General features: G+C 31.1%; 1 protein-coding gene across 1 annotated transcript in view; it reads right to left on the reverse strand.

Moving 5' to 3' along the window:
* Positions 1-1,349: 1,349 nt before the first annotated feature.
* The window catches only part of LOC124371218, a 28,951-nt gene continuing 8,228 nt past the window's right edge, over positions 1,350-22,072 (reverse strand). Inside the window, exon 2 of the mRNA XM_046829549.1 lies at positions 1,350-2,795. Coding sequence (XP_046685505.1) covers positions 1,519-2,790 — 1,272 coding nt within the window. The 5' untranslated portion in view covers positions 2,791-2,795 and the 3' untranslated portion in view covers positions 1,350-1,518. The remainder of the gene's footprint in view (positions 2,796-22,072) is intronic.

Raw genomic sequence — 22,072 nt, forward strand, 5'->3', positions numbered from 1 at the left:
TTATTTTGTTTCCTGTCATCGAAAAACTTTTTAATAATTTGTTCATTTTTTTAACATGTTTACCAATATTTTCTTAGTTTTAAAATAATTTTGTTTAAATTAAGTAGTTGTATGCTTACCTCCAGAGACCAGCATAATTTCATTTCTATCTGTGTGCAGATATCTTGAGAATTAAATCTATTGTCTTGAAGTTTTGGCGGAAGATTCATTCTACATATGGCTGTATAGTGACCCATTTGTTTTGGCTGAATGTCAGCAAATATTTTACACTGTTTTTATAAGTAATTATAATGGAAACGAGAAAACTTGAAGGATAAATAAATTTTAAATCAAACTAAGTAGAATCGTAACCAAATAAAATAAACTTTGGACTAGTAATGTTACATGCAACCTCAGTGATCCCTGTTACGCAACACAAGGTGTAGCGTACTCTAGCAGTATAGTAAATAGTTACAAAACATATGATTTAATATGGTTACTTTTCAACTTACTTATAAAGAGAACATCAGACCAATTTAGAAACACTATTGCCTACTATCGTAACCTTGAATGCATTGAATGCATTTTCCTACCACATATGGTCATAATTAAATTTAAAAAATCTTAAATATGAAACGATTAATAAATTTATAAGTAATCCCACGGGTTTTAAATAGATAACTAGTGCGGAGCTCTGGAGACAAATGTTTGTACTTTTTAATATTTATTGTTACAATCAAATCTATATTGGCGTTTGGATTTACATACAAAAATGGCTTTGTCTTTACATTAACATTGTAGATATGTTAGAGATTAAGTCCTAGTTTAGGAACTCTATTGTGTCCTTGGTTTAAGCACGTGTTCACACGAATTCAAAATTAAATGTAAAAATATGTCATGCAGATAAGTTTTATGATATTTCTAACCGTATCATAAAAAGCAAAAATAATTGTCTGCTAGAAGGTTGAAAGGTTTATCTTGCTTTATCTATACTTGGGACCTATTCCAAATCAGAACTATTGTACTCAATTTTGAATCATAAATCAATTAATAACCAATTACTTATTTTGTAAAGTAAAAACGTGATAATAGAGTGTATTATGACATGTTTTTTAAATAATTTATTCATATGTTTAGTATCAAAATACCTGCTTTTTCAATCTCGTAAAAATTCAATCAGTTGACTTGTTATGGTCAGGTCTAAGTACGCTCAGCTCAACATTTGAATATTTTCACTGTATAAATCAATTCGTTTACTGGGATATAACAATAATTCTCCTACGCAGGGAACATTAATATGAATGGTTTTTAAACAGTAGTATAAAAAATGCTTTTTTTTATATATTTACTTAATAATATTTAACAAAAACTATAAGGCATCTTCTAAAACTATATTTCTGTAAATTAAAAGAAAGAGCATACAATAGAAGAACACATATAGATATGTGTGTGTATAGATTTGTAGAAGTACATTACAATTTACGAGAGGCCAATAGATATTTAAAATACATAGAAATCAAAGTAACCTAGAAAAGTATGTTACACTTTAGACTTTATCTCCCTAACTTTTTCAGATATATAATCGTAAACGCCTAGCTTGTCGTACACATCAAGAATCTGTGGATAATACATGTCAAAGTAAAGGCCTGTGTAATTAGTTTTGTAGAAGCGGCTATCCTTGACTGATTCAAATGAGAATCTGCCGCTTATATATTCTTCAAAATCCGCAGCAGAGTCAGTTAAAGTTATAGGCAAACCGCAAAGCCAAAGGAGAATTACTGGACTGAGATGAGTGATTTCTGTTTCCAACTCTTCTATAGACAACTTTTCAGGACATCCTAGTTGTGCGAGATTGCCATTCAGTGAGTCACAGTAGATTTTGTACAGGTCCTTTAACCTATGTTCACGTACTTCCATGTTGGCTGCTGATACTAAGAACATAACAAACTCGAGTAGTGGATAGTTCAATTTCACACACTGGAAATCCAAGATTTTTATTCCCGCAGCTCTTCCCGAGTCGTCATATTTAAACATCATGTTCGTGCACCACGGATCATCTTGTGTTATAGTTCTAAGAGCTTTTGATTTGCAATCGTCCAACATAGTCTTATACATAGTATAAAATACATCATTCTCACTGGCTTCTCTGATAACTTGATACTGTTTTTTGTAGCCCGGTTTATCTTCCAAATAAGCAGCCATACAAACAAGAGAGTTAGGCATAGACATTTTTAATGTTTCATTTACTGCAATACTTTCCGTACCAAAACTTTCAATCAATTCAGGATTAATTCTGTGCACAGCAATTCCAAGAGCGTGAAGCTTAGCTGAAGCCTCTGTGAAAAGTTTGCAGTGGTCGAAATCAAGCAGTTTGCGACGATCAACCATTTTAAACCCCGATACACTAAGATCTTCCATTACCACGCATAATGAATTTGGAGATTTGTAATGTTTAGGGACTACGTCATGTTTAAGAAGCTTGTACGTTTCAGAGATAAACTCACAATAGTACTTTATCTCATTGCGATACAGTTGGTGCAAGACATCTCCCATCTGTTGCACTACAACCAAATCTCCAGACAGAGGTGCTTTTAAGATTAAGGATATTGTATGTTCAGCAGTCTGCTCGTTGGGTTTCTTATACCGGATATTTGCCCTGATTATATTACTCCCATAGTTGTTCCCAGGAGCGACGGCACACTCGAGCTCGTGACTTGTCACAGTAATCCCACCAAAGTTCTCTTTGTCGGACTCGAGGCAGGATTTAAAGAAATCGGCAGTTAACCACTCAGGGAAGCTCTCTGCCGTCATGTTTCCTGAAACAGATATGCTTTGTTGTAAACTGTGGATAATGTAAGAAAACAAAAAATATTATTTTAATAACAATTTGTTTATAATAAAAATTAATATAAAGTATGTTTTATTATTTGTTACCATGCGAATTAGGGGTTAAGAGTAGCGGCAAAGGGTACATTTATTCCTTTAGAGGCCTTATTTTTTCTGACAGAATTTAAGTTTTTATATATAAATGAGCAAAAATATTTGAGACACTATTAAATTATTAATTTGAGCGGAGTGGAGTGATAGTAGCGAGTGAGATGTTCTTTATTTTTAGAAGTCCCATAACGCCATAGGTATGACATCTTATAATTCAAGGCGATTGTTATGACTTTATGAACATTATAACAAACAGGTCTCGTGTTCGAGGTTAGAACTAGATAGATTTAATAGAAATGTAAATATTGCAATGATCCACAAGACGGAATTTCCGAGAGATTTTTTTATTGTTTCTTATTACCTCCAAAATTCAAAACCACCATAATCAAAACATTTGTGTACATATAAACATATATATATATATATATATATATATACTAGCAGACCCGACAGACGTTGTCCTGTACACACGTCTCTGATTTTTAAAATTTGATTGATCTGTAACAACCTGGGCTGTTTTGATAAAAATGTCTATTATAAAGTTATTACAATATCTAACTTCAGAATATGTAATTTTAATTAAGTTACTTCTAGATAAAAATGTATAACAATGTAGACTATCTAAAATACTAAATAAGTACCTATTCCCTATAGGGCTGAAGTATAATAAGTGGCCTCCATCACAATCGAATTATTTATATTTCAGAATAGCCTATCTAAACTACTAAAGTGACGATCTGAATTAGATTATAGTTATTTTAAAGGCTGAAGAAGTATAATAAGCGGCCACTATACACACACACTGGGGTGGAACTTATCCTACAATATTGATGCCCTTACAATTAATCCAGAGATTTGCTGTTAGGAATATATGTTTATGGAAATAGGCATCTTAAATTTACAGCAACTCTATGTTTTTTCTCTATTAATGTATACAGTGAACAATAAAGAAATGTTTGAAAATAAGGGTTTTCTCAGAAATACTCGAGCATCCGTTACAAATACTCTGGTTATGCCATTCTATAAACGGGAAATTTCCAGAAAACAACTGAATTATAAATTGTTAGAAATATTTAATAAATATTCAAATGTTCTGAATGTTGTCCGGGGCAGTACCTTGCCAATTCTGAAGAGGACAATCAAAGCCATGGTTTGCAATGCATAATGATATTTTGTTGTTTATTTTTGGTTTGGTTACTAATGTTTATTTAAGTTATTTAAAGTTGCTGTGAAATGTAAAAATATTTATTATAATGTTATTAAATTAAATTCTATGATTGTTGACATATTTAAGTTTATTTGTTATGTACTAATTGTTATTGTTATGTTACTTATATTGTTAATTTAGCTTGTTTGTTTATTAATGCTTATTTATTGAAAGGTTGCAATAAAATATTAAATATTTATTAGAATGTATAAAATTAAGTTCTATGACAGTTGAGTTATAAATAAGTGTATTTGTTATGTATTAATATTGTTATTGTTATGTTAGTTATATTGTTAATTTGTTGTTATTCCTTCTTGTAAGTTATTATATATGTATAGTTTGTTGTTATAAAGTCATATTGCTTATAAAATACAGGGAGATGGTGGTACAACAAAGCCATATAGAATGAAGTGTATAATAATTAAATTATAATAACCCCGCATGTGCAAGTGCAGTTAAAAATTAACTGATCAATCGCTGCACACCTAATATTTACTAGGAATTTCAGTTAAAAGTATAGTTTACTAAAACTTCTATTTTTATATCTGGATAACCTCTATTACATTTTTAACCGAATTACATTATAGTTATTTAAAATTACAGCATAGTATCGAAACTGGCCAACAGAATATAATTGATCTAAATTACTAAATAAGTCCTCCCTATAGGGCTGAAGTATAATACGCGGCCACCATCACAATCGAATTATTGATATTTTTGATTAGCCTATCTAAACTACCGAATTTCATTATAGTTATTTAAAATTACAGTATAGTATCAGAACTGGCCAACAGAATTTAATTTAAAACCAATTTCCTATACTATTAACAATAGTTATTCACACATGTGATTTGTATGCTACTTAATTTGAACTTTAACTTCAATAAATAACTATAGTTTTTTATGCACTTCAAACATCTTCAATCTCTATTAATGTATTATTACAATAATTGTAATTATGCTAATTGCTAATTATTAGCACTTAGCACAATAATTACACGATGTTACAAAAAAACACACAAATTTGATAGCAGCACAAACTGTCGGATGTCGGGACAACCTGGAATTAAGATAGATAAACATTATGGCTATGTTGTAATATTGTAATGTTTACATAGAACAATTATTGAAACTTCACCTTTGCAATCTACATTACACTACTGGTCAAGCACTTCATAATAACAATTTTCTAAATTTTAAATGTAAACAAATATTTCTGCCTCTTTGATGAACTTCAGCTGAAAGTATTAATAGCAGAACAGCTGTTAAGTAACAGTACAGTTCGAGTTTCGTCATCATTCTGATTGGTAGTCAACGTACTGTTAAAGAACTTCTTTGCAGCCTCGTGAGATTAGTGTCCATCCCTTGTTTGTCACTGTGTGGTAAATATAGTATTAAGTATGTAAAAAGTTAACATTTATTTTTTTTTTTGTATCAGTGAAATTCTTAGTTTATATTATACATTTTAAACATATCCTTAGTCTATAAAATATCAAAAGAGAGAGGTAACCTTTTCACAAACCTGTTACGGCTGGACCTGACAAGTCTGCAGGTCTAGCCAACCAAGGCCGCACTATACACCAGGCCGGAGCCATCCACCTGTGACGTCACAGTAGAAGCCGTACCGGCTTGGAGCAGCCGTTACATTCAATGCAAAATACGCAACCTACAACCTGTCATTTGACAGCTTAAAATCTGGAGTAAAATTATGTATGTTATATCAAATTAAAGCTTACATCATCCTCTTTAAATCTGTGGCAATATTGTCTTATTTCGGCATGTATAAAAATAATAAAATTGATTTGAAAGACATGTACTAAAATTAGAACATTTCACTTCATGCTGTTTATAAAGCTACTTGATGGCTTAAACTATCAAAAGACTTATTAATTTGTTTCAATATTGGGAAGTTGGGATATAAATGAAGATTAAAAGTGAGTTCAAAAAACTTATTTTAATTTATAAAAGTATGCTTATTTTGAGTAGGTATTCACAAGTTGCAAAGGTAAAAATGACATATTAGTAAAACAGTGTATGTAGGTATCATCAGATATTACAAAGAATTATAAATACCAAATAAACATAAACAATACTTGTTACTTGTTAGAATAAAATTTTACAAATTCAATTTTGTTTAGTGTTTTGTACATTTTAGTTTGAACTTAACTTAGAAACTTTTCTCTTTTTGTTAGATTTTGTTTTTAAACTACAATTCTTTTCAGACTGTTTTCTTTTCATTGAATCAGTTGCTGATCTGGAGTAATTATTCAAAAGAATATTACAAAATGAAAAAATGAATTGTACTGTAAGTTTACTTTTTTCTACATTACAACTGTTACACTTTTCATTCTCATTTAAGGCCAAAAATTCTAAGATAGTCTGTTTTAATACTACTCTCTGATTATTTCTCAGAAGAAATTTACTTTCATATCTATCAGATAAACAAATTTTAAAAACTTTAAACGATGTAACAATAACCTGCATAATGAAATCAGAGGGGTATTTCAAGGCACCCCTATCAATTAAGTTAAAGTAAACATTATCCTTCCGTAAAGGACTGATAGAACAATTTGAGTCAGAACCAAGGGTTAACAATTCTTTGCACGATTTACATGATATATTCTTTAAAATAATATGGCTTACATAACCACCAATATATACTAAACTTAGCATATCATTCTCTGTAACTATAACTTCATTCAGATCTACTTGAAACTCGTCAAAAACTGGATTAACAATTTCTTTTTTCACATTTCTCTAAATCATCGTTCTGAGAGAATATATCTGATATACATATTTCAGAATGTTTTGCAGAGTATAATTTAATGAGACTTAATATTTTCAACTTTTTTCAGATTGTATTACCTGATTTACTGAAATGTTATAGCAGGCCCCACTCATTTGCCTAAATTGGCCAAAACGTGCTTCCAAACTATCTGCTTGAAATTTTCCTAGTAAGATGTAGGACAATTTTAGGTTCTTAGTTAAGAATTCGACTATTTCTAACAGAGTTTTTGTCGTATGTAACAAAGCTTCTTGAGTTTCTTTAGATAATTTACCATTCCTACTACCTACTTTTTCTCCTTGAATCTCTATCTTATTCCACTTAACTAACCATGAACAAAATTTTTCTAAATATAAACTGGTTTTGTCTGTCATTGAGTTAATTGGCTTGTAATATTCATCATTAAATCTTACCCATTTATAAGCTTGTTTTACATTCACAACTTTCCACCATTTTTAAAATGATGTCCATGAAATAAGCAGTACTAGAGCTTATATTGGTATTTTTTAGAGCTGCAATGTTTTTTTCGTCAAATAATTTACAACAAAGTAAAACATTTTGCCTTTCTATCGAAGTGGGATAGAGAACTTTCAGAGACAAAGCAGGTGCTAATTTTACATTTTCATTTTGTTCTTTCTTGTGTAACATTTTCAAGTCAGATATACATGCAGTTTGTTTAATATTATAATTGTCGAAATTTCGAAACGTAAATGTCTGTTTGCTATCACATTGATTCAGCCAATTGTTCCTTATACATTTAAATAAATGGACTGGATCAAAAAGAGTATATATATTTTGTGACTCACAGTATGGGTTACAAAATTTAGACATCAACTGGCCATTACAAAATCGCACAAATACATTTCTGTTTACTTTATTGTTATCGGATATTAAACATGTTATTCTAAAACCTAAGTCAGTGAGTAATTTTATAACTTGATTAGTTAGGCTGAACAAAGTATCTGTATTCAAGTTTTTGACAGGAAACCTACGATTTCTTTATATTTTGACAAAATAGAAGTTATCATAAAAACTTGTATAGTACTCGCAAGTTCAAGCTTATCGTCGTTTAGAAACCAACCCCTCTATTTTACCTGCACAGTATTTAACTTGTGGTTTTACATAAATGTCATCAAGTAAAAGACAGCATACTTTTTCACTATCATTAAGAAGGCTTGCTTTCTTACATAAGTAATTAATGTGCCCAGATTCTAATCCAGTGTTGTTAAGCGTGTACTTACTAAGATATTTTGGGTGTGGCATAGTGAATATCTTTGCCGCTCGTATGTAATTATAAGCAGCAGGATAAGCAAACAATACAGTAGCAAACCACAGAAGAGTATTTATACAATAGCTAACTTTTTCCTTAAAAGTCAGATTAATCTGTTCCTTAAAAAACATCAGTCTCGTTGTGGTTTTTGTGTTGTCAGCATGTTCTGTAATTAAAATGCCAATTGAGTTATTTATTATTTTAATGTGTTCTTCTGTTGTGCTATTTTCTGTAACAAAATCAACATTTTCTTCAAATACACAATTCAACAGAAACGTAAGTTTTTCCCAAGAGTTTAAAATATTTTAACCACCTAAAATTCTTGCAACCTTAGGATGAGTATTTATCACAATATTATTACAATAAACAGTGCAAGAAAGACATTCACTAATACTGATACACTTAGATACTTTCAAGTTACCCTTGCTTTTTATAGACACATTGAAAAATTGTACACTATCCTTAGATTGATATAAAAATACATCGTTTTTTAATAAATCACAACTTTTGTCATATTTATTTATTATTTCATTAATACTAATAATAATATCTAAAGCTGCCAATTTTTCTTTTTTTCCCTCTTGACGTTTCAAAATTTCATTTTCTCTTGTTTCCGGGGTTTTTCTTAGCTGGGGCAAGTTTACTGACAAATACGAAGGCTGATTCTTAAAAATAGTTGGCACAGCATCCGGCGTAAGTTTTACTCGGTCTCTTTTTTACTGTCAATACACTTCCGTCCGGCCTAGTTACTGAGTCTTCTCTTACAAGATAACGTTCACCAAAGTGTTTGATGCATACTACCGAGCTCTTACTTGGTACAAAGTCTTTTCTATGAATGGAACGAAGCCATTGTTGCCTAAACTTAACATCATTAGGGAATTTAAAAACTGCAATTCTACCGTCATCTTTGTAATTGCTGTCACATCCAGGTACACAGCAGGAAGTAGGCATATTTAATATTCACAGTTGTGTAATTAAATCTAACGATACGATCAATTTAGATATTTTGATACATTTTTACCTTCATACTTACACACTGTCAACTTAATAAGCACTAGGTGTATGTGGTTTAACAAGCGAAATAATACAACAGTTGCGACACTACACATATCATCCAAACTAGGAATAAATAACCACAGTCACTTAATCACGTGCAAGCGCAGGGTGGAATGGTTGGTGTTGCCTTGAGCTACTCAGCCAGTGCGCCGTGCGGCTTGTTTCAGCTGATGCGGCCGGCCACTGCGATGACGTGGCGCGCTAAGTGGAGGGGGTGACTCCGGCCTGGTGTATAGTGCGGCCTTGAGCCAACCCAGGCAACATGAATGTTGAAAATGCGGAGGGTGACGAGATCAAAATAGCGGTAAGTTCTATTATTGACCATAATTACTCTGAACTTAACATGGACGTAACTGAGACACACAAAATAAAAGAAAACGTGATCAGACAGAAAATATTTATGACTCTATTGATGTAATAAGCCAAATTAAACTAGACAATCCTTACCAGAATTTTCACAAAATAAAAAACAACATATTGTCAGACTGTATAATGAGTGGAATGTTGGTCATTTTGAAGTAATTGTTCAAGACAAAAATAAACAAAAAATCAATCCTTTTCGTGTAGGCAAAATAATTCAATCCCATCATAACGATGTTGATTTTATCACCAGAGCAGGTAAGAATTTAGTTATAACCTGTAAATCTTATCTTGCGGCTAATAATATAGTGACATTAGTACACTTGACCCAATTCAATGTATTTGTACCAACAACTAGAATTTATACAATAGGTGTAGCATTTGTTGAAAGAGATATTGCAGAAGACGAAATCCTACAAGAGACAAAATGTGAGTACCCTATTTTAGACGTACAAAGACTAAAAAAAAAGAGTTAATGGATCTCTAGTAGACACTAGTTTTGTTAAAATAACCTTTGAAACAGCCATTAAGTCTAAAACCAGAAATACATCTCCTGGAATGGATGGGGTAAGTTATACAATGATAAAGTATTTACCTGATAGTGCACTAGAATTTATGTTAAGTATTTTTAACGACATCTAGAATGGAATATCAAATATTCCGCAAGAATGGAAAAGAGTCAAAGTAATAGCCCTTCTTAAACCAACTAAAGATAAGCTACAAGAAACTTCATATAGGCCTATAGCTTTAATTAGTTGTTTTGTTAAAATAACGAATACAATGATAAAAAATAGGCTAGAATGGATCTCTGAAAAATTAAGAGTGATCACTTCAACCCAATATGGATTTAGGAGAAAACGAGGCTGTAATGATTACCTTGTAAATTTTATGTCTGATATTCTAACAGCTTTAAACATATAATGAGACAACCATGGTAGCCTCACTTGATATCACTGGAGCATATGACAATGTATATATTCCTGAGCTATGCAATAAAATGATTAGACTTAATTTTCCCAGTAAATTTATAAGGTAACATAGCTGGCTAACTGACAGACAGGTAAATGTATCAAGTAATTATATATCTTTATCCAGGACTACAACAAGGGGCCTTCCGCAAGGTAGTGTGCTATCACCATTGTTATTCGCTATATATATTTCTCAAACTAATGTAAGTCTACCCAATGAAATAAAGTCCTTGCAGTATGCTGATGACATAGTCATATACTTTTCACACAAAAAAGGAGAATTGGTAAGTAAAAACTTACAGTGTGCACTAAACAAACTGATTACTGCTTTTGATAGCCTACAATTATATTTTAATGAATCAAAATGCAACACTGTATGTTTTTCAAGGAAAAGACAAGACAATATTGAACAAGTTGAACACCTGATGACCTAGTGTGCAACAAGAGTGATGATGTAAATTCTGTATATAATTTTAAGTCTAGTTTAAGTCACAAACTGGTTAATTTGAAATCAAATAACACCAAAACTGTACGCATCATGCATTTAAATATCCAGTCAATAAGGAACAAGTTAAATGAGTTAGCTGTTATTTTAGATGAAGCCAATTGCGACATTGTCCTTATTAATGAGCACTGGCTGCACAAAATGGAAGTCTCCTTGTATGTTCCTGTAGGTTTTAGTTTAGCTGCTGCCTTTTGCAGAGAAAATGCTTATGGAGGTGCTTCTATTCTTGTTAATGACAATATTGCTTTTGAAGTAATTGATATCGCCCATTTAACCCAAATTGGTTTACTTGAAGCTGTTTGTGCACATGTAAATATTTGGAATGTAATTTTTATATCTGTATATAGGACTCCTAGCTCTATGTGCCAAATGTTTTTGGTTAATCTTGATAATCTCTTATGCTTTATTCAAAGAAAAAAGCCTAAATGTAAAATTGTATTGGGGGGGATTTTAATATTGACATTCTAAAGAGTGGAGAGCAAGACACTGTAATGTTTGTAAACCTTCTAAAATCATTCAATCTTTACTGCGTAAATAAACTCCCAACAAGAAATAACAGTTGTATTGACAATATAGCTACAGACTTAGATAATAATTTGTATAAAAACCGCTTATGGAAGGAGAGAATCTCAGACCATTCTATTGTTTATTTTGAATTCACTGCTCCACTTACTGTTCCCCAAAACCGTTAAAATCTCTTATAGGAAGCTAAGTGATGAAACATTGCAAGAGTTCACAGAAATAAGTTCTTTATTAAATTGGAACTTGTTGTATAACATAGAAGATGTAGATATTGCATATGATTATTTTTTAAGTAAATTATCAATAGTATACAATAACAGTTGTCCAAGAAAAACTAAAAATGTTAAACAGAGAAATCAAAGTAAGAATAATACTTCTTGGTCTGACAGTGGCTTAAGAAAAATGAGAAGCACGGTAATTATGTTACAGGATTTGCTAAAAATTCCTCATTACAAAAACAATATATTACTTAAGAAGTGTTACATTGCCAAAAAGAAGTTTTACAGGAGTAAAATTAAAGAAGCAAAAATCTTGCATAATGAGAACATATTAAAAAATTCAAAGAATAAATGTTCAGCTGCATGGAAAATAATAAAGTCTGAGGCTGGTAATTACTATAAACGGGAAAATCCAATACCACCTATTACAGCTGAAGAATTTAATAACTATTATATTGGCATTGGGAAAAATGTAGTTGATAGTGCTAAGGCAATTAATAAGAATAATATTAGTCATTTTTCCTTTCTAAGTAATGTTGAACAGCCTCCAGGAAACTTTTACTTGAAATATGTCAGCGAGCTTGATGTACTTAAGGTAATAAGATCATTAAAACCCTCTAACAGTGAAGATGTGTTTGGTTTTAGTAACAAAGTTATCAAACTTATTGCTGATGCTATTGTTAAGCCATTAACATTTTTGATCAATCTTTCATTTCACTGTTCTAAACTTCCAGATTGCTTAAAAAAGTCTAGGAGTATACCTCTTTTTAAGAAAGGTAATAAATCATGTATTGACAACTATAGAACAATATGTATTGTATCTGTGTTTTCAAAAATAATGGAGTCATGCGTTAAGAACCAACTGTTAGAATTCTTTGATCTATATAACATTTTAAGTAATAGCCAATTTGGCTTTCGTCCTGGTCGATCTACAACTAAAGCTCTAAATGAAGTTGTAACTAATATCATAAATAGCTTTGAGAACTGTGAATATGTTAATATGACTCTTGTGGATCTCAGTAGGGCCTTTGATAGTATATCACATGAAACTCTACTGAGTAAACTGAAATACTATGGTATTGATGATAAACCGTTGCACTTCCTTAAAACTTATCTTTGTGGCAGATTACACAAAGTCTCAGTGTCCGGTTCAGAATCCTCATTTCAGGAGGTCCTTGCTGGGGTTCCACAGGGGTCAGTTTTGGGCCCACTCTTGTTTATTATGTATATAAATGATCTGCCAACCAATATTCCATGTAAGACTATTCTACATGCAGATGACACTTCTTTTTTAGTTACTGGCAAAGTTTTCTAAGAAGTGGAAGCACAAAGTGACCGAGTGATGGAAATTGCAAACTATTTAATATATGTAAAGGAGAATTTTGAAGACTTTATCTGTTTTGATGAAATTCATGATTATGACACTAGGGGAGCTCGGGATATTGTTGCACCTTCCTGTAGACTTAGGAAAACATTAGTTAGCCATAAATATTTACAAATTAAATGTTTTAACAAATTACCTCAAACGTTTAGAAGCTTAGAACTTCAACCATTTGCAGCTAAACTGTCGAACTGGCTTATATAAGTAAGGCATTTTATTCCCTTGAAGAATTTTTTGCTACGAACTGTTACCTTCCTTAGACCTGGAATGGAGTTGTTTATTAGTTGTAATTTAATTCATTGTTTCAACTATTTATTTTGTTATGTATTTACTAATACTACAGTTACATTTTTTAAATTGACAAATTCACTGTACGAATTAGTTCAATATATTATATCAGTTAATGACATTCAAATAAATTAAGTAGCCTTATAACATTTTTATTTATTATATTAGTTATATTGACGTTGTCTATAGCAATTGTAATATTGACAAATGACAATAAAGATATTCTGATTCTGAAGTTAAAATTAATGGTCACCTGGTTCCAATTAGAGATAATGTTAGGATCTTAGGGGTTAGACTGGATCATAAATTAACCTTTAAACAACATATTATGGACCTAGTAAATAGAGGCTCTAAAGATCTTAATATTATTAAGTCTATTGTTTGTGGAACAAAGGGCTGCAACCCTAATTTCGCCATACAAGTATATAAAAGCCTAATAAGATCAAAATTAGATTATTGTTGTGCATTGTTTGGTCATGTATCAAAAAGTAATTTGGGTAAACTAGATTTAATTCAAAATCAGGCACTCAGACTTGCCTTAAGCTCCTTTTGCTCCACACCAGTTATAGCCCTACAAGCTGAAGCCGCTGTGATGCCATTGGGTATCAGAAGAAGTATTCTTACAGATAACTTAGTATATAAGATACTCTTAGAAAACAGTCATCCAGCATTTAGAAATATGTGTTACTTAAATATCTTAAGTCAAAATAATGATTATTGGCAAAATAAAAAGTTACCCTTATTTATAAAGTCATTTATTAATGTAACTGAAATGATGCCTAACATCATGGAAACTGAAGGACTTAAAAATGACTGGGATTTTGAATTACCTTTATTTAGGGAAGAAAATAGTATAAAAGGCGATACTAGATTACCAAATTTAGAAGTAAGTAAAAATAATACGAGTAAAGAAACTCTAAAAACAATTGTGGTTAGAAAAAATGTCACTATCATATTTAGGTTATGTTTATGTTTATACTGAAGGATCCAAAACTGACGATGGTTGTGGCGCTGCCATCCTGATTCCTCGGACCAATACCACTGCGTTGTATTCTCTTAGCAAATATATGTCTAGTTATAGTTCCGAATTAATAGCTATACATAAAGCAGTGCAATTTATCAATAAAACCCAATATGATAACGTAGTTATATGTACAGATTCTCAAGCTGCTGTTACAGCAATATCTAATTATGGTAAAGATAAGAGTAAAAACCAATTAATTATAAGCATAGTATATGAGTTGAAAGCCTTGAATAAAAATATAGTATTCGTATGGATTCCAGGACATGTCTCACTGGACTTTAATGAAAGAGTAGACAATTTAGCCAGGGATGCAAAAGTAAAAATTCCAGAAATTAATGTCCCGTTGGAGGACTTTAAAGTAGCAAGAAAAAGAAAGGGAATGGAACATTATCAGGTAATCTTTGAATTAACTCCAAAAGCTCACTGGTATAAAAATATTTTTAAAAAGGTAAGTTATGTTTCTTGGTTTAAAAATAGTAAACTATTAAGAAAGGAAATCGTCACAATATCTCGATTGAGACTGGGGCATGCCAGAGTTAACAGTAAGTTGTTTGCAATAAAAAATTGTTTACTCTATTATGCTTAAACTGTTCTTTAGGTGTAGAAGAAACAATAAACCATGTAGTACTACAATGTCCACATTATGAATATGCCAGAAAAGAATGTTTTAAACTAATATCAGGTAAGTTCAAACATGTAAACTATGACATAAAGGATGTTCTTAAAACCAATGATTTAAATATATATAAGGAACTAGCAACATTTTTGTTAAAATTAAAAAAGACATTTAAACATAAAAACAATCCGAACGTTTTAACAAAATAAAAAAAACCGAAGTCCAAATCTTTTCGGATTAGGAAGCTGGCCTGATGGACCCCTGGCCATGAAGATTCCAAAAGAAGCCCTGTCCTTTAAATTCACTCCCTTAATTATCACATTCCTCTTTTAAAACTAACAAACACACAACATTAATGTAAATCCCACTCCATTAACATTGAATAAAAAAATAAATAAATAAAAATAAAAAATTGGAATAACATATATTATGGAACTACGAGGCTGCATGTCTTTTACGAAGCCTGCTCTTTTGAGCAAACCAGAAGAAAAAAAAGTAACAGTTCACTTTGTATTACGTGTCGTAGCGCAGTCTGCCGGATCCAATGTAAAACACTCCAACATCAACAACAATTTATTATTAAAACACTAGCAGTTTCCCGCGGCTTCGCACGCAATTTCCTCTTGAAAAACATTACACTATATTCACGTATTCATTTTCTATCAGATTTTAAACATTCTTGGGATGATTGATAGTCGTTCCTTCGTGAGCCTCTTGGGCGCATTACGAAGGTATGTACCATATTTCCTGCCTCTATCTTTCGTGGTGTTTGCTAGGTGTTTTTATATGGATGATTCTCGATAAACTAATTAAAATAAAAAGAATCAAATTCGGTCTGTTAAAATTAGTTGTCTGTCTAAGATATTTCCAGACTTATATTTCGATCTAACGAAATTAATTACCTTATGCGCAAACATTCACGGTTTTGTACAATGAGGTGGTTTTTATAACGGCGTTTCATAGTATTTTCATTGCATTAGATAGTTTATTGATCATTGGTGCAATCTAAATTTTAAATTAGACAATAACGCCTCCTATGCAATCTGCATTACACTACTGATCAAGCACTTTAAAATAATAATTTTCTAAATTTTTAAATTTAAACAAATGTTTTTTCCTCTTTGAATAACTTCAGCTAAAAGTGTTAACAGCTGTTTCAGTATCAGTTCACTTTGCATTACGTGTCGTAGCGCAGTCTGCCGGACCGAAGGTAAAACATAAATAAAATATAAATAAAACATTCGACAGTGGATGTTTAACCCATACAGTGTTTTAAAGTATGCCTATGTTACTTCCAGGAACATGTAGAATCACTGTACAATATTTCACGATGTTTCGTGCATTGGTTCCAGAGTTATAACAGAACATACAAACAAACATTTGCATTGATATATATATATATATATATATATATATATATATATATATATATATATATATAGATTAATTAAATAAACTATTTAAATTGGACCGAATTGTGAATCTAAACCATTCTCGGATCCACCTGAAGACACACAAAAAGTTTCATTAAAATTGGTCCACCCGTTTAGGAGGAGTTCTGCCCCATACACACGCACACAAGAAATATATATATATACTAGCAGACCCGGCAGACGTTGTCCTGTACACACGTCTTTAATTCGAAAATTTTAAACTTTGATTAATCTGTAACAATCTGGGTTGTTTTGATAAAAATGTATATTAAAAAGTTATTACAATATCTAACTTTATCACATGTACATTTAATCACACTTCGACCAACCGATAGTGTGTGAGTATAACATGAGTGATGTGAAATGTAGAGGATGTTTTAAATGAAAACTTAATCTGAAGGTAAAAAGTAGAAACAAACTACTTTATAACAGGTATATTTTTTCAATTTACAACTTAATTTATCGTTAATGCCATTGAATGTACAATATTTTTTGTTAATCCTTCAGGAGTGTACACAAACAAATTAGATTCGATTGTCCGATAGGGCTAATTAGTATAATAAGTGACCTCCATCACAATCGAATTATTGATATTTCTGAATAGTCTATCTAAACTACCGAATTTCATTATAGTTATTTAAAATTACAGTATAGTATCAGAACTGGCCAACAGAATTTAATTTATCAAAAATACTAAATAAGTATTCCGTATAGGGCTGAAGTATAATAAGTGGCCACCATCACAACTGAATTATAGATATTTCTGAATAGCCTATCTAAACTACTAAAATGACGAACTGAATTAGATTATAGTTATTTAAAGGCTGAGTTATAATGAGCGGCCAACATCGCAATCAAATTATTGATATTTCTAATTAGCCTATCTAAACTACCGAATTTCATTATCTTTATATTTATATTTCTTGTGTGCGTGTGTATGGAGCTGAACTCCTACTAAATGGGTGGACCATCTTGGAATGTTTTACATTGTATCCAGCAGAATGCGCTACGATCACAGTTTCAAATGTTTTCTATTTTAATTCCAGGATTTCCTGACAGTTTGTGCTGCTAACAAATATGCGTGTTGCTTTGTAATTATTGTGTGAGTGATAATTGTAATATTACATTAATAGAGATTGAGGATGTTTGAAGTACATAAAAAACTATAGTTATTTATTGAAGTTATTGAACTAATTTTGAACATTTATTGAACGAAGTGAGTATATTGGTCGCATAACCTAAGTAGCATACAAATCAAAAGGTTGTGTTTCTATGTGTGAATAAGTATTGTTAACAGTTTGGTCACATAAGTTCAAATTAAGTAGCATATAAATCACATGATTGAATAACTATTCGTCCTCTTCCACGAAGACGTGGCATTTTTCTGTAAAAATAAAATTCTGTATAATAGTACACAATGAATATGAGTAAACTTATTGAATATGAGTAACTTATTGAATATGTAATTTTAATTAAGTAACTTCTAGATAAAAATGTATAACAACGTAGACTACGGTATCTAAAATACTAAATAAGTATTCCCTATAGGTCTGAAATACAATAAGTGGCCACCATCACAATCGAATTATTGATATTTCTGATTAATCTATCTAAACTACTGAATTACATTATAGTTTTTTAAAATTACAGTATAGTATCGGAACTGGCCAACAGAATTTAATTTATCTAATATACTAAATAAGTATTCTCTATAGGTCTGAAGTACAATAAGTGGCCACCATCACAATCTAATTATTGATATATCTGAATAGCCTATCTAAACTACTAAAATACGGATCCGAATTAGATTATAGTTATTTAAAGGCTGAAGTATAATAAGCAGCCACCACCTCAATCGAATTATTGATATTTCTGATTAGCCTATCTAAACTACTGAATTTCATTATAGTTATTTAAAATTACAGTATAGTATCAGAACTGGCCAACAGAATTTAATTTAAAACCAATTCCTACAATATTAACAATAGTTATTGACAAATGAGATTCTTTATTAATTGAATATTACAATTAGCACTCACACAATAATTACACGATGATACAAAACAACACACAAATTTGATAGCAGCACAAACTGTCGGGAAAACCTGGAATTAAAATAGAAAAACATTTGAAACTGTGATTGTAGCTGGATTCTGCTGGATCCAATTTAAAACATACCAAGATAAAAAACAATTTATTTATAAACAAAAAATTAACTGATCAATCGCTGCACACTTAATATTTACGAATTTCAGTTAAAAGTGTATTTTACTAAAACTTCCAATTTTATATCTGGATAACCTCTGATTAGCCTATCTAAACTACCGAATTTCATTATAGTTATTTAAAATTACAGTATAGTATCAGAACTAGCCAACAGAATTTAATTTAAAACCAATTCCTACACTATTAACAATAGTTATTCACACATGTGATTTGTATGCTACTTAATTTGAACTTATCTGACCAATTTTGACTGCAGATTAAAAAATGTAAATTACAACAAATTATTTTAAATCCATTAGTTTAAAACTTGATTATCTAAAATGTTAACAATACTTATTCACACATAGAAACACAACCTTTTGATTTGTATGCTACTTAGGTTATTTGAGGTAATGCGACCAATAATCTCTATTAATGTACTATTACAATTTTGGCACTCACACAATAATTACACGATGTTTTATTTTTTATTTTCTTCTTTTTGCCTGTTGGCTGGCCTTTATAAACTTATAACGTGGCCACGTAGTACACTTTTTATAACTTCATTCTATTATATTTTATTGTTATTTGCCGTATTTACTTTTGAAACATGAACCTTACAAAACAACACACACACATTGATAGCAGCACACAAACTGTCGGGAAAAACCTGGAATTAAAATAGGGAAAACATTTGAAACTGTGATCGTAGCGCATTCTTCCAAGATCAACACTTAATATTTACTAAGAATTTCAGTTAAAAGCTAAAACTTCCAATTTTATATCTGGATAATCTCTATCCTCCAAAGTGAGTACAGAATATATTGAAATAAGAAGTGATGTTATTTTTATATGTTTATGCTCTATGCTTTCAAGACTATAATTGATTAAACGTATGGCTGTGTTGTAATATTATAATGTTTACATAGAACAATTGGTGAAAATTTAACTTTGCAATCTGCATTAGACTACTGATCAAGCACTTTGTAATAACGTAATCTAAATGTAAACAAATGTTTCTGCCTCTTTGGTGAACTTCAGCTGAAAATATTCACAGCTGTTAAGTATCAGTTCACTTTGTATTACGTGTCGTAGCGCAGTCTGTCGGATCCAATATAAAACACTCCAACATCAACAACAATTTATTATTAAAAATTTAATTAAATTTGACCAAATAAATAACTATAATGAAATTCAGTAGTTTGGATAGGCTATTCAGAAATATTAATAATTCGATTGTGATGGTGGCTGCTTATTATACTTCAGCCTTTAAATAACTATAGTCCAATTCGGATAGTAGTTTGAATAGGCTATTCAGAAATATCAATAATTCGATTGTGATGGAGGCCACTTATTATACTTCAGCCCTATCGGAAAACCATCTAATTTGTTTATGTACACTCCTGAAGGATTAACAAAAAATATTGTACATTCAATAGCATTAGCCTACGATAAATTAAGTTGTAAATTAAAAAAAATATACTTGTTATAAAATTAGTAATTTAAAATTACAGTATAATATCGGAACTGGCCAACAGAATTTAATTTAAAACCAATTCCTACAATATTAACAATAAGTAGTTATTCACACATGTGATTTGTATGCTACTTAATTTGAACTTATGTGACCAATTCTGACTGCAGATTAAAAAATGTAAATTACAACAAATTATTTTAAATCCAATTAGTTTAAAACTTGATTATCTAAACTGTTAACAATATCCACACATAGAAACACAACCTTTTGATTTGTATGCAACTTAGGTTATTTGAGGTATGCGACCAATATACTCACTTCAATAAATTTACAAAATGAGTTCAATAACTTTAATAAATAACTATAGTTTTTTATGCACTTCAAACATCTTCAATCTCTATTAATGTATTATAACAATTAGCACTCACAAAATAATTACAGAATGTTACAAAACAACACACTGACACAAATTTGATAGCAGCACAAACTGTCGGGAAAACCTGGAATTAAAATAGAAAAACATTATGGCTGTGTTGTAATATTATAATGTTTACATAGAACAATTGGTGAAACTTCATCTTTGCAATCTGCATTAGGCCCGGCCTCCACTTGCGATTTGTTGTCGCGCGATTGTTTTGTCGCAGTCGCAAAACTTAATTGAGGTGCATCCACTTGCGACAGAATCGTTGTAGATTTTGATCATGGATGACATCGAAGCAAGTGTTGTGATCGCGCTTTTACTTCGTGCTAGACGTAAACGGCGAAAACATAATTACTGGGTTCACCCAATAACAAGTCAGCGATTACTAAAAGGGCAGTTTCACAAGTTATTTGAAGATTTGAGTGAACATCCTATAAAATTCTTTCAGTATTACCGAATGACGAAAAATAGTTTTGATGAACTTTTGAGAATAATTGGTCCATCAATTACATATAAAAACACAAAATGGAGATTGTCTATACCACCAGAAGAACGTCTATCAGTGACTTTGAGGTGAGTAATAATTACAGAAAATCAAATTATCTTATTTGTTTATCTATTAAAAACTCTTTATTAAATCAAAACATTTTAAAAAAACACAAGTACAAATTAATAAAAATCAAATGTTATAGGAATAACTAAGGGTTAGTAGTTTACCCATTAAAAGAGTTACGATAAATCAAAAAGATCACTTCCACTTGCAGAGGGTGATGACAAAACACTTCCTGCAAAATCGTTGTAAAAATTCTGCATTGGCCCAGTATTTTGTGGATACACAGGTTGGTTAGAATTATGTCCGTAAGCAGAATGGCTATGCTGTGGCTGTTGTGTATGTTGGGAAGAGCTGATGTAACCAGGGCGTGGATTAATGTTTCGAGCTTGCCTCATGACGTTTTAAAATTTCTATCTTAGCATAATGCTTTTGCTCTTCATTTAATTTTCCTAACATTGGAACCAACATTAAAGCGAAGTGTTTATCTTCATTACCCTCGTCACTTTGTCTTGCTTTCAAAATGTTCAATAAAGATGTCTCATATGAGTTTGCATTTTGTTTCTTACTATTTTTACGCCTTTCACGCTCGGTCTGTGCATTAATGCCAAGTGAGCATCTTGCAGTAGAATTACCTTCTTGAATGTCATCAGATGTATCATGTGGTTGCTTCTGGTTCATATCCATCCGTTTCATTGAGGGAGATATTACTAATAGTTTCTCTTCCTTTTACAAAGGGAACCAAAAACAGCAACGCATCAAAATGGATATACTTTCTTCTTTTTGTTGCTCCTTGGCCTGATGTGGTTTTTCGTTGTGCTGCAATTTCCCTCAAAAAGCAGTCCTTTAAATTCTTCCACTTTTTTTGAA

The sequence above is a fragment of the Homalodisca vitripennis genome, unplaced genomic scaffold (assembly GCF_021130785.1).
Source record: "Homalodisca vitripennis isolate AUS2020 unplaced genomic scaffold, UT_GWSS_2.1 ScUCBcl_1127;HRSCAF=4363, whole genome shotgun sequence".
NCBI lineage: Eukaryota > Metazoa > Arthropoda > Insecta > Hemiptera > Cicadellidae > Homalodisca > Homalodisca vitripennis.